At 39.4% G+C, this 11,947-nt stretch overlaps 1 protein-coding gene across 2 annotated transcripts in view; it reads left to right on the top strand.

The window, feature by feature from the left end:
- Window positions 1–11,076, top strand: part of col2a1b (collagen, type II, alpha 1b) — a 50,564-nt gene extending 39,488 nt beyond the window's left edge. For both annotated transcript variants that reach the window (XM_080495191.1, XM_080495190.1), the window contains 12 exons: window positions 377–484; window positions 1,866–1,973; window positions 2,236–2,289; window positions 3,104–3,211; window positions 3,923–3,976; window positions 4,130–4,237; window positions 4,978–5,031; window positions 5,149–5,256; window positions 6,739–7,027; window positions 7,287–7,474; window positions 8,194–8,436; window positions 9,022–11,076. In XM_080495191.1, coding sequence (XP_080351317.1) covers window positions 377–484; window positions 1,866–1,973; window positions 2,236–2,289; window positions 3,104–3,211; window positions 3,923–3,976; window positions 4,130–4,237; window positions 4,978–5,031; window positions 5,149–5,256; window positions 6,739–7,027; window positions 7,287–7,474; window positions 8,194–8,436; window positions 9,022–9,168 — 1,569 coding nt within the window. In that variant the 3' untranslated portion in view covers window positions 9,169–11,076. The remainder of the gene's footprint in view (window positions 1–376; window positions 485–1,865; window positions 1,974–2,235; window positions 2,290–3,103; window positions 3,212–3,922; window positions 3,977–4,129; window positions 4,238–4,977; window positions 5,032–5,148; window positions 5,257–6,738; window positions 7,028–7,286; window positions 7,475–8,193; window positions 8,437–9,021) is intronic.
- Window positions 11,077–11,947: the final 871 nt, after the last annotated feature.

Genomic DNA, 11,947 nt, shown 5'->3' with positions numbered 1-11,947 from the left:
GTTTCACTGAGCGCCTCACAGCAACAACAAACCAGCAGAATAAGCACCATTGGCTGAGAAGAAGTTCAAATTTGTTCAGTTGTATGCAGGGTTTTTTTTTTATTTTAATGGACTCTAGCTATTTTTGGTTTGGGTGATGCTCCATGACTGGAATTAACATGCACATCTGTAAATGAATCAAAAACAAACTGGTGTCAGTTTGTTGTTTATCACAACATTTATTCTCAAAGTATTACAGGAAACACTTTACTCTGTTCATGTCTATTTTACCTGATAAAATTGGTTCCTCCCTAATGACTGAAAAATAAATATGAGTCAAATAACACTACTTTTGCGGTATGTTAAATGTAGTTCTGGCATTTGTCTTACCCCTCAGGGTCCTCTCGGCCCTTCAGGCCCTGCAGGATTGGCTGGTCAGCGTGGAATCGTTGGTCTGCCTGGACAACGTGGTGAGAGAGGCTTCCCCGGCCTGCCTGGACCTTCTGTAAGTATTCACCTTTCAGGCGTTTACAGCCAGGTTGTTTATATGTATATGTCACACGATTAGTAAAATATGCACAGTAATATTTCAAAAATTATTCTTTTTCTTTCTTTCTTTCTTATTCTTACTTTATTTTTTTATTACATACAGTATTCAGATCACCATTCAATAAGTAAACTACTTGTCAGCAGCAGCCAGAAGCATTTCCCAAATGCATTGCAGAAAGGTTGTTTAATTACTTTATGGTTGCAAAACTGCTATAAAATGAGTTGTGTGTTGTTATTCAGCATGAGGTGTTTCTGTTTTACTGCTGCTGGTGAGATTGTCTATTAGCTTTGAACAACAAAGGAAGCTGTTTACCCCATAAATATTCATGATTCTGCCTGAAGAACAGAATTTTTTATGTTCTCAACTCAGTACAAGAGAAAGTGTAAAACCTGCACAACACCTCAGAACTGTTGTCGTACAGCTGTGGTCTAATTGGATCATACACAAACCACATTGCACATGAGCAGGAGCTTTTCCTCATTGATGTGCAGCATGACATGTGACAAGGAGCCTCCCCAGGTTACAGCTCCCACTATTTGATATGTGACATGTGCCATGTCTCCGACTTACAACATCTCAGTGGGTATGTCCTCACCATTAAATATTTATCAGTACACATTAGAGGGATGCCAAGAAATGAACAGCAATGCCCAACTCAACCATATTTTGAGCACAGAAACAGTCAAACTGTTTCCTATCCTTCTACAAAACTGTATTCTACTCTATAAAGTACTGCATTTGTAACATATGTGTGATCAGATGTTTTTCACCTGGTTGCTTTTGAGAAATGTGTTGTTTATCATGTATGTTTGAAGCCGACTTTTTTTTGTTTTGTACAGCTAGTCACCAAAAGCTCCTTGGAAGGGAAACGACAATAATGTTTCTGATAAACGAAATGATTCATGTCACATATAGCATATAAATGACACGCTGGACCATGCGGCTCTATCGGACTGGAAATAATAGTTTCTATTTGTTTTGTCTCATTTGATATTACTACTGCAACAGCACATCATCAGTATTGTAAAATGAGTTCATCTCAAATGAACCTGTGAACACACATCATACAGTGTCATATTTGTATTTGGTGAATGTCTTTTTAGAACCGTGTCACGGTCCAGTCTTGTAACATCTCATTTACAGAGATTTGAGTCCATATCTGGTCTCTGAAGCTTTCGCCAGGTAATCACAGGATTAGCTGTGTTTCTGGTCACTGATCAAGGATGTCTTTATTATCCCAAAGGAGAACTTGCACACTCAGCAGTCACCACACAAACATCAGAGAAACAAGAATGCGTGTTGTCATCACCCGTATCATCTTTTCCCCTCCCCTCAGGGCGAGCCCGGTAAGCAGGGAGCTCCTGGTGGCAGTGGAGATAGAGGACCCCCTGGACCTGTAGGACCACCTGGACTCACAGGACCTGGAGGAGAGCCTGGCAGAGAGGTCAGACCTCCTCCCCCATACACCATATGTGTGTGTTCGGATTCACGTTTGCGACATTGTGCAGAGCTTATAAGCCACCCCAGCTCCCATTAAAATGCACCGCCATCTACATCATATGGATCCGCATTGTGTTTGCGCCATATCATTATCGTGTTTTGTTGAAGCGGGGAGTTCATTATACAGCTGATCTATATTCAGGAGGACATCTGCCATGGCGGAGGTGGAAACTATTAACACTGGATGTTGTCATGCCATCTGACAGGGAAACCCTGGATCTGACGGTCCTCCTGGCAGAGACGGTGCCACTGGAATCAAGGTGAGAAAGATGTTTGCATGCTGCTCTAAATGTGGAATATTTGATCAGTTCTGTTAAAATCCCTCAATAGTTAGATTTATTTCCAAAATACTGAATGATTATTTAAAAAAAAAAATTAAGTACTGTTAATTTATTGATATGAATAAATTATTGTTATGTCCCTGATGGTAATGTTGATTCAGGTACTATGAATGTGATGTAAATTTGTAGTACATCACATTTCTAGTAGTTAAATCAAAGCTACCATCCGAGGTTATAACAATAAATATGATGTACATTTTATACACTGTGCTGGAACCTTCTGGAAAATATAATACATGCAAACAAGGATGTAATGATTTTTTTTTTAACAAGCACTATAATATTCATTTATCTTTTTTGAGTCCGCTGCCATTTTTTTTCTCAGCTTTTAGTTGTTCATGGGACTGCACAGCGGTGTAGTGGTTAGCACTCCCGCCTCACAGTGAGAACATCCCTGGTTGAAGTCTGGATGTGGAGGTCTTTCAGAGGAGTTCTCCCAATTTTTATTGCGTCATTGCTGTTCCACCTACAGTCTAAAAACTTGCATTTGAGATCAATTAGTGGTGTTAAATGGCCTGTAAGTTGGGATGAATGTGTTTGGATTTGATGGACTGGATTCCCATGGCATAACATTTCCTCCATCGTCAGCTGGGATCAGCTGGGATCAGCTGGGATCAGCTCCAGACCTCTATCACCCTTAGTTGAATAAGTTCTTAGTTATAAAACTTCGGTCCTATATTCACATTATCTGTATATCTTTCCTGTATTCACTTTTTCACCTTCTATCCTGCAGGGTGATCGTGGTAACACTGGCCCTGCTGGTGCCCCTGGTGCTCCTGGCGCTCCTGGTGCTTCTGGCCCTGTTGGTCCCACCGGCAAACAAGGAGACAGAGGAGAGCCTGTGAGTAATGTTAACACATTTAATACTATCAGTTAACTAATATAAGACTCGAGTGAAGTCACATTTATTCCTAAAACACACTTAAAAAAACATTACTACACCCACAGTGGAATGAAATATGAGTAAAGTATGGCTCACAAAAAATATGTAGCTTAATATCCAAGATAATACTGGATTATGGGAATATTATATAAAAGGCATGATGGAATTATGAACCTCAAAACCTCAAGCAAAAAGTTGGCAAAAACCATGAGAATAAACTCAGAGTTAATATCAAGTGACATTTATAGATGACCTGCTGTTAAAGAGTCAAGTTTGTTTGGCATCATGACATTTATATAAATTGGGTTTTTTACCATTTACAAATTAGCTTATTATCTGCTAATAAGTATGGAGGATGATGTCTCAAGTGTTTCGTCCTTGACTGACCTGAGTGTTTAAGAAAAAAAAGTTCACTCTATAATTGCTTTTCATATCATGTAACATTTATTCCGTGTGTTATGTCACAGTATGTTAGTGAAAGCAGTTGACTATTGTGGGAAGGTTTGGTCTTTCAATCCAATTCCAAACATTTCTGTTTACAATGATGTAAAATGGGCCTTTTCCTCTCAAGTAGCTTTAATCACCGAGATACAAACTGGTGCGTTAACAGACAGATTGGTGCACAAATCTCCCTGTGAAATAAGGACTGCTGTGTCTTTGATTTTCCAGGGTGCACAAGGACCTTCTGGACCTTCAGGACCTGCTGGAGCCAGAGGAATGCCTGTGAGTGTCCGCTGACCATGAACACACTGCACAATTCTATATGATCTGCACATAGAAAAGTGAACACAAATCTCGTTTAGCTGTAGCAATCAAGTGAAATCCAGCCTACGATGTCACACATTAATTCAAGTTTTCCTCAAATGTGGTTTTCAGGGACCACAAGGACCCCGTGGTGACAAGGGTGAGGCTGGCGAGGGTGGTGAGCGAGGACAGAAGGGACACAGAGGTTTCACCGGTCTGCAGGGTCTCCCCGGACCTCCTGTAAGCATTCAAACTGCATAAATATGTTTGTAATGTTTTACTGTTTATTGTGAGCCTGAATCTAAATAACACATTGAAATCTATAACAGCAGTGATTAATAAAGTATAGGTAATCTTTTAGTGCATGTACAGTCAGTTTTGTGCCGATCTGCGAGATGTTTGATAGTATATTTATGATGTAATGTCTTTATTAACTTAACTTACAGATCACTTATTAGCATGTTTGAAAAGGAGAGCAGAGAAATGTTTGCTGGCATTGTGCTGAGAGGCATGTATTCATCTGTTCCCCCACCAGTTTTTTGGTGCTCAAGACTTTCTTCACTTCCTCGTGCTGTTTTGCACTTAACAATAACTACATCATATATTTTGTGTGTGTGTGTGTTGTTTTTTTTTCAATTTGTCGTATAACTGGATAACTTTCTCCACCTACACGTCAAACTATGAGATAACATTTCATTTTGTGGTTGTGGGCGAGTACTTGGCTCTGATTTCCCATTGTTAGTACAATAACACATGCAAAACCATAATTTCTTCATTCTTGTATGTGTCACTATCATTTTACCTGCAAATGCCTAAAAACTGAAAATGCAATCTATGTGAATGAGTACGTGAATACACATTGTTATTTGACATCTTTCTAAATCAAGCCCTTTTTGTGGTAAATTGATTCTTGCTTACCTGTAGAATACTTTTCCCTCATTATGATTCTTCCAGTGCTGACTTGAGATTCACTTTTTTAGGGTCAATCTGGAGACCAGGGAGCTACTGGACCTGCAGGACCTTCTGGACAGCGCGTGAGTCCAAACCTGCCATACAAAACCCAACCTCAAGAAAGCATTGCGAAAATATTTGGATTCTAAAATGCATCGTGCCTTATCTTTGAAGCTGACACTCTCTGTTTGTGTATGCAGGGACCACCTGGACCCGTTGGCCCTGCTGGAAAGGACGGCTCGAATGGTCTGCCAGGGCCTATTGGACCTCCTGGACCTCGTGGGCGCTCTGGAGAGAGCGGTCCTTCTGTGAGTATCTTTCAAAAATTTGTTTCGTGTGAAGATACTCTCAAAATGAATGAAGATGCTCTGCATAATGTGAAAAACCTCTCATCTGTATTACATTCTCATAAGCAATATCATCTTCACAAATGTAAAACAGGCTCTGGATCGGAAAGAGATGCATCCTGAAAGTCCTTGAAAGAGACGAAGCCTGACTGAGCAAAACATAACAAATCGCATCTTAAGCATCCGCTCGCAGTTTTACTGTTCCTGGATATAAAGTGGATATATTTGTTTGAAAATGAGAAACACTCGATGTGCTCCGGCGCTTTTTCATTCCATTATTTCATACGTCATGTGAATTCCAAGTGCATTTCCTTTTAGGAAGTAACACTCGAACAAATAGCAACAGCAGAACATGATGCAAAGCTAATATGTGAGCAGGAAAAAGGTTTTTAAAATATCATGTTTAAAAATACTAAATGGTAAAAAATAACATTATTTGAGATTTTGCAACTTGGGATGACACAGTTTAGATCTTCAAACAATAAACATTCATTGGACTTTAAAAAGAAGTACAGTTTGGAAATACTTTTGACATTGAAAAAATGATGGTTAAATGGAAGAATCATCCATTTTAAAACTTTTATGGACTGTCAAAGTTACTGAAATGCTGTTTTAGGTCATATATATAAAGTAAAGCCAAGTATATAGTATAAAACTCACCAAGATCATCCAATTTAAGAATTCATAGTTTAGAAAATTACTTTCATATGGTGCATTTGTTGTTCCAACAATATATCATATTGTTCCCTAAAAGAAATCGTAACAATCGCCCAGTCAGTGATTGCTATTGTTATCTGCTATTATTAGTTTGTCAAAAAAGCAGAAGTTACCAAATCTGTCAGTTGCCCAATAAAGAGTTAAATAAATGTATTCTCAATGTTATTTTTGCTGCGAGGGCCAATTATCAATTATTAATATATTCAAACACGAGACAACTCAAAGGGCTTTGAATACATTAAAATGAAACTTTAAGGGACCAGAATTCATTACAAAGAAAGCTAAAAGCAAGATAAATGTTATAAAACATCACTGAAATTGCATTTGAAAAACAGAAGTACACATGAGAAACAAGCAAAAGTTTCATACATGGCCTGATATTAACTGGCATTTATTTATAATTCCCTGTGATAAATAAGTGTCTGCGAGAGAGAGAGATTGTTAAAATCTAAAATAGTCAAATTAACCGTAGAACCCTGAAGAGCACACAATAGTTTAAAGAAAATGTTTTGTAAAATTTCTCTATCCTTTTATTCCATCATGTCCCCAGTGTGGTTCTTTTATTAACACATAAACTGTGCTCAAACAATAAGTTGATAAAGTTGTACTTTTTTTTTAACTGGTTTGTATTTCTCTTGTTTGTCAAAAGATGGAAGAATAATCCACAAGTAACAGTGATTTCGTGAGTTACAAACCGTATTTTCGAAACCCTCTGTTTTCTTTCAGGGTCCTCCTGGAAACGCCGGACCCCCTGGTCCTCCAGGTCCCCCCGGCCCCGGCATCGATATGTCTGCCTTCGCTGGTCTGGGTCAGACTGAGAAGTCCCCTGATCCTCTCAGGTACATGAGGGCTGACCAGGCCGCCGGAAATCTCCGTCAACACGACGCCGAGGTCGACGCCACGCTCAAATCTCTCAACAACCAGATTGAGAACATCCGCAGCCCGGAGGGCTCCAAGAAGAACCCCGCTCGCACATGCCGGGACCTGAAGCTGTGCCACCCTGACTGGAAGAGCGGTGAGTGACGCCTGGAGGAATTGGTCAAATTGGGGTGAAATGGTAAAGCACACAGCTGCGATGTCAGCTCTGTTGTTTTTAAAGTCAAGATTTGAGTTCAACGTGGTGTAGTCTGGGACGGCGAGCTGCTGTAATCTCTGAGGGAAACAGAAGCATGTTGCAAATATCGCTCAATTATTAATGACAAGCAGCTTTTTAGTGAGAGACGAGGGAAGATGCAAGGGAAATCTTTCAATGTGTTTCTTCTTTCTGTTTGTAGGAGAGTACTGGATTGATCCCAATCAGGGCTGTACAGTCGATGCTATCAAGGTCTTCTGCAACATGGAGACCGGCGAGTCCTGCGTCCAACCGAAACCCACCAGCATCCCTCGCAAGAACTGGTGGTCCAGCAAGAGCAAAGACCGCAAACATGTCTGGTTCGGAGAAACTATGAATGGAGGATTCCACGTGAGTTGCACCATTGAGTGATCTTCCTATGTTCCCTCAAGTGTTGAAACAATAGAAAGACTTGGGACATTACCGATTCTTTGTTTCTTTTGTTGAGCTGTATTTTCAAGAGGAAATGCCGATGGCACATCCATATTTGTACATAAATGGTAATAAGATGAGGAAAATGTACAATACAATACAATTTATCATCCATAGCTGCTTATATAGAAAATATTTAACACAACCAAATACTTGTTTTTGGTTGTGTCTCTGGGCGACGTCTCTGGACGAAATATATGGACGTCTCTGGACGACGTGCATATATTTTATATGAGGTAGTGTAAAACAGCTTATGGCCAAATGTTGAGCGGGTGATCCAATTTTCTATTAGCTTATGGGTCACGCTGGCATGATGACCTGCATCATACAATCGCTGTCGAGAACAAACAACCCTGCTCACACACACCCTATAAAAACACCAATAAACCGTGTAGCCCTGAGGAGTATTTATGAATAGATGAATGGTCTAACATGCCTCATGCAATGTCATATTCTTATACAAACCAAATCACATGTCCATATATCCCAAATTAAATGATTATTAAAACATAATAACACCCAAAAACTCAACTTCACTCTTATTAAGACATGCCTCACCATTGCAGATAATTGAAAAGCAACAATCGGCCTTAAACTGTTATTGTGTTCTTCTCTTCTTCACCTCCGATCTAATACAGTTCAGCTATGGTGACGACAGCCTGGCACCCAACACTGCGTCCATTCAGATGACCTTCCTGAGACTTCTGTCCACCGAGGCCTCCCAGAGCCTCACCTACCACTGTAAGAACAGCGTGGCCTACATGGACGCCTCAACGGGCAACCTGAAGAAGGCCGTGCTGCTGCAGGGCTCCAACGACGTGGAGATCAGAGCCGAGGGCAACAGCCGCTTCACTTACAGCGTGATGGAAGACGGCTGCACGGTAAGGCTGCGAGAACGTGACCAGACACAGCATGGAATAGATTAAACCGACATTGAAAGAAAGACCTGACTGCTCACGGCATGATGTTAAGCATTTCCTTTTAGGCCTTCAATTTCAGCAGCATTATAAGTTTAATGGCTGCTGCTCTGCACGGATATCATAAGCTTGATAAATTTCACCACACAGCGTCAGTTGTATTTTTTTTGTGATCAATTTTTTTCTATTGTTTTTGTTACATGAAACAATTTTACAGCCAATAAGGATTTCACAACACGGCATCACTCTTGTGACATATATTTTTCTACTGCTTTTCCACTGGTTGCCTATAGCTGGAGGTCGTAACAGTTTCCTAAAACCAAGTCATTCAACAGTGGTCCATGAACCCGTCTCAGTGAATGGCATATATGAAGTCACGACAAGACATTTCACCACAGTTGCTCTTCTTTCATCTAGGACAGGCCAAGATTAGTGTGTATTTATACTCGAGTCTCATAAGTTCACGTACCGAATTAATCTGATCGAGTGCCCATTTTGGAGAAATAATAGGTCATTCCACAAACTGTATGCTCTCCTCTCTCCGCACAGAAACACACGGGACACTGGGGCAAGACAGTGATCGAGTACAGATCGCAGAAGACCTCCCGTCTGCCCATCGTGGACATTGCCCCCATGGATATTGGCGGAGCAGATCAGGAGTTTGGGGTGGATGTCGGGTCAGTCTGCTTCTTGTAAAGCAGGAGGGACTGCAGAGGAGAGAAAGAAACCAAGTGGCAATTTGAAATAAATAAGTAAAAGAAAGAGGAGTACGGAGGAGAGAGAAAGAAAGAAAAGAAAAAATCAAGACACTTTTTTTTTTTTTAATGGGACTTTTTTTTCTAAGTAAAAAGTGCTTTTTTTTTCCAAGTCGAACTCCGTAGGATATCTGCACTGAATGGCACCAGCAACTGTCATTTGTGATTCACCCAGCTAGGCTCTCCAGTCAGCTTGCCGCCCCTCACCCCTTCTTACTCCCCCCAACTACGGACGCTGCATTCCCCACGTCTCCCCACGTCTCCCCTTTGTTGTCAGCAGTCTTACCCATTTATCCATGACCAAGAAGGAGGAAGTACGAGGAGAGCCCAGGAGCACACCAGGGAGCAAGAGTCAAGTGTCGGCGTTATTTATTTATTGTTTAGGTTTGGGTCCCAGGTGTGGTAAGACTGTTGCTCAGTAGAAAAACAGCCCACTTAAACATATTTAATAAAAAGAAGAAAAAAAAAACTCTATCCACCTAGTTTTTCTCTTACTTCCTCCTTTTTTTTTTTTTAAATCACCCCATCACTCATGTAAGTCATCCACTAACTAATACATATCTTTGAAACCAAAAAAATCTCTGTGAATAAAGTGCAGGTGTTCTTATTTCTACCACCACAGTGTGTATCAAAAATTACTGTGTATTATAATAAAGTCAATGGTGCTATTGTTGTAAAACTGTTTGTTTTTCTTAAACAACCAGATATTCACATGTAGTTACGTCTCTATATGTATATATATATATATGTATGTGTCTATACATATATATATATACAGCTTTTCTAAGATTTATGTTTCTACTTTGGCCAACAGTCCCAAAAACAAATTTCCCAAGAGTTTTTTTTTTCTTTTTTTAATTCAATTTATTTACGACCAACTTAAAAACAAATGTATTTCAATTTTTAATTTGTTTTGGGTTTTTTTTTTTTTTAACTACCTCACCCCCCCCCCCCCCCCCTCCCAAAAAAAAGCTTTGTCCCCTTTGAATCTTTGTTGACAGACCAAAATATTTTAGAGAAATATCCAATCCTGCCCCAGTTACTGTCATTGCAGACTTTTCTCGACCCCCCCCCCCCCACCACCACCACCACCCCGCTGTCTACCCCCCTTCATACAACTAGCACCCTCTGCATAAGTAAACACACTCTCACACAACAACACACACACGCACACAGATTCAGGGTGTGTTTGATTTCAACACCCCAGTTCCACAGCCAGAGCAGAGGGTTTGTTTGTGTGAGGTTGTGTATATTTCTTTATTATTAATAATAGAATTATTATTAATAATAACATCCTTATTATAATTATGACTTGTTTTTGTTACGATTTAATTAATGTAAATTGGAAATAAAAGACAAAAACCAAGTAACAGGCTGAAGTATCTTTTTATTTATATTCTTTTTTTATGGGTTCTCCCCCATATTGAGACACTCGGGGCATTGTTTTGTTGTTTTTTTTGTTTAGTTTTTTTTTAAAGTCACACCTAGATATTTGACTGTGCCCTGCTCCCTCTTTACATTTAGCCTCAGACTTCAATGAAAGGCAGTGCAGAGATAGACAGATGGCTGGATGTGGGGCCAAATATGACAAATATGTTGAAGCAGGAGGTGCCAGTTCAGATTGTGTATCTATATGTATAAAATAGTTTTCTGATGATTTCCTTTACTTTTATTGCATGGTAAATTAGAAATGAGAAACGCTACTGGCCATGATCAGCTGACTCTGTAAATTGATGTCCTTCTGTACTGATATTGCTTTGATTATTCTTCCTTGCCTTTTTCAACCTAAAGCAGCAATAAAATGTAGAAGCACTTCTATGCAAAAAGTAAAGCAAAGTTTCTCTCTTTACGTCTGCCTTTCTTTGCTTGAAATGCTTTTTTGTTTTTTGGGTGACATGTTCAATATTTAATGTACTGGCTTCCGGTCTATGACTTGATCCACGTTTGAGTAATTTTGGAAAAACAAACAAAAGGGGGAAACAAATGACTTGAACAGACATACATCACCAATAAAAGCTACACACAGAAAATAAACTAAACTTCATAGTGAGGATATGCTTGCTTATTGGGTCTTCAGTTCCTAAATAGCTTCAATCGCCCCCAAAAAAGCTTGAGATCATATTGATGGGGATCTGCTATGCTTGTTTGTATATCCTGTCACATGTATAATGTTACAATTGTGTCTGTTTACTTTAAAATAATGTTTATTGTATTAGATTTTTAAAAAAGTGTCAAGTCTATCCTGATTAGCTGCACGTGAAAGATTCATGCTTCAAACTCTAATGTGACCCCTTCACAGAATTGACCACCAACTTCAGTAATAGCACTAACAACTATAGAGGCTGGTGTCAAATTACAAGCATGATTCTAACGCTGCATAGTGTTAGACAATGTTAGGGATGAGAGTTCTAAATTGGATAAATTAAATACAAATTTTACCTGAAATGAATTTAAAATGCACTTGTTTAAGCGAACAAAATATATATTAAGATTGTTATATTCCTGCTTTTTAATACACTTTTTTCCAATTAGGGAAAACAAACATAACAGGCCCCCTTTAAAAAAAAAACAAAGATGCATTCAGGGGAATTGAAGTCCGTTATGTCAACATTACATGAATGACAAGTGGTAGACTCGACTAACATCAGTCTGAGTAAAGTTACACCATCACAAGTTTACCCACAGACAGTAACAGATCACGTGTTCACCCCCTTTAGATT

The sequence above is a fragment of the Blennius ocellaris genome, assembly GCF_963422515.1.
Source record: "Blennius ocellaris genome assembly, chromosome: 4".
NCBI classification, from domain to species: Eukaryota; Metazoa; Chordata; class Actinopteri; order Blenniiformes; family Blenniidae; genus Blennius; species Blennius ocellaris.
This window is presented reverse-complemented; position numbering and strand designations above follow the sequence as displayed.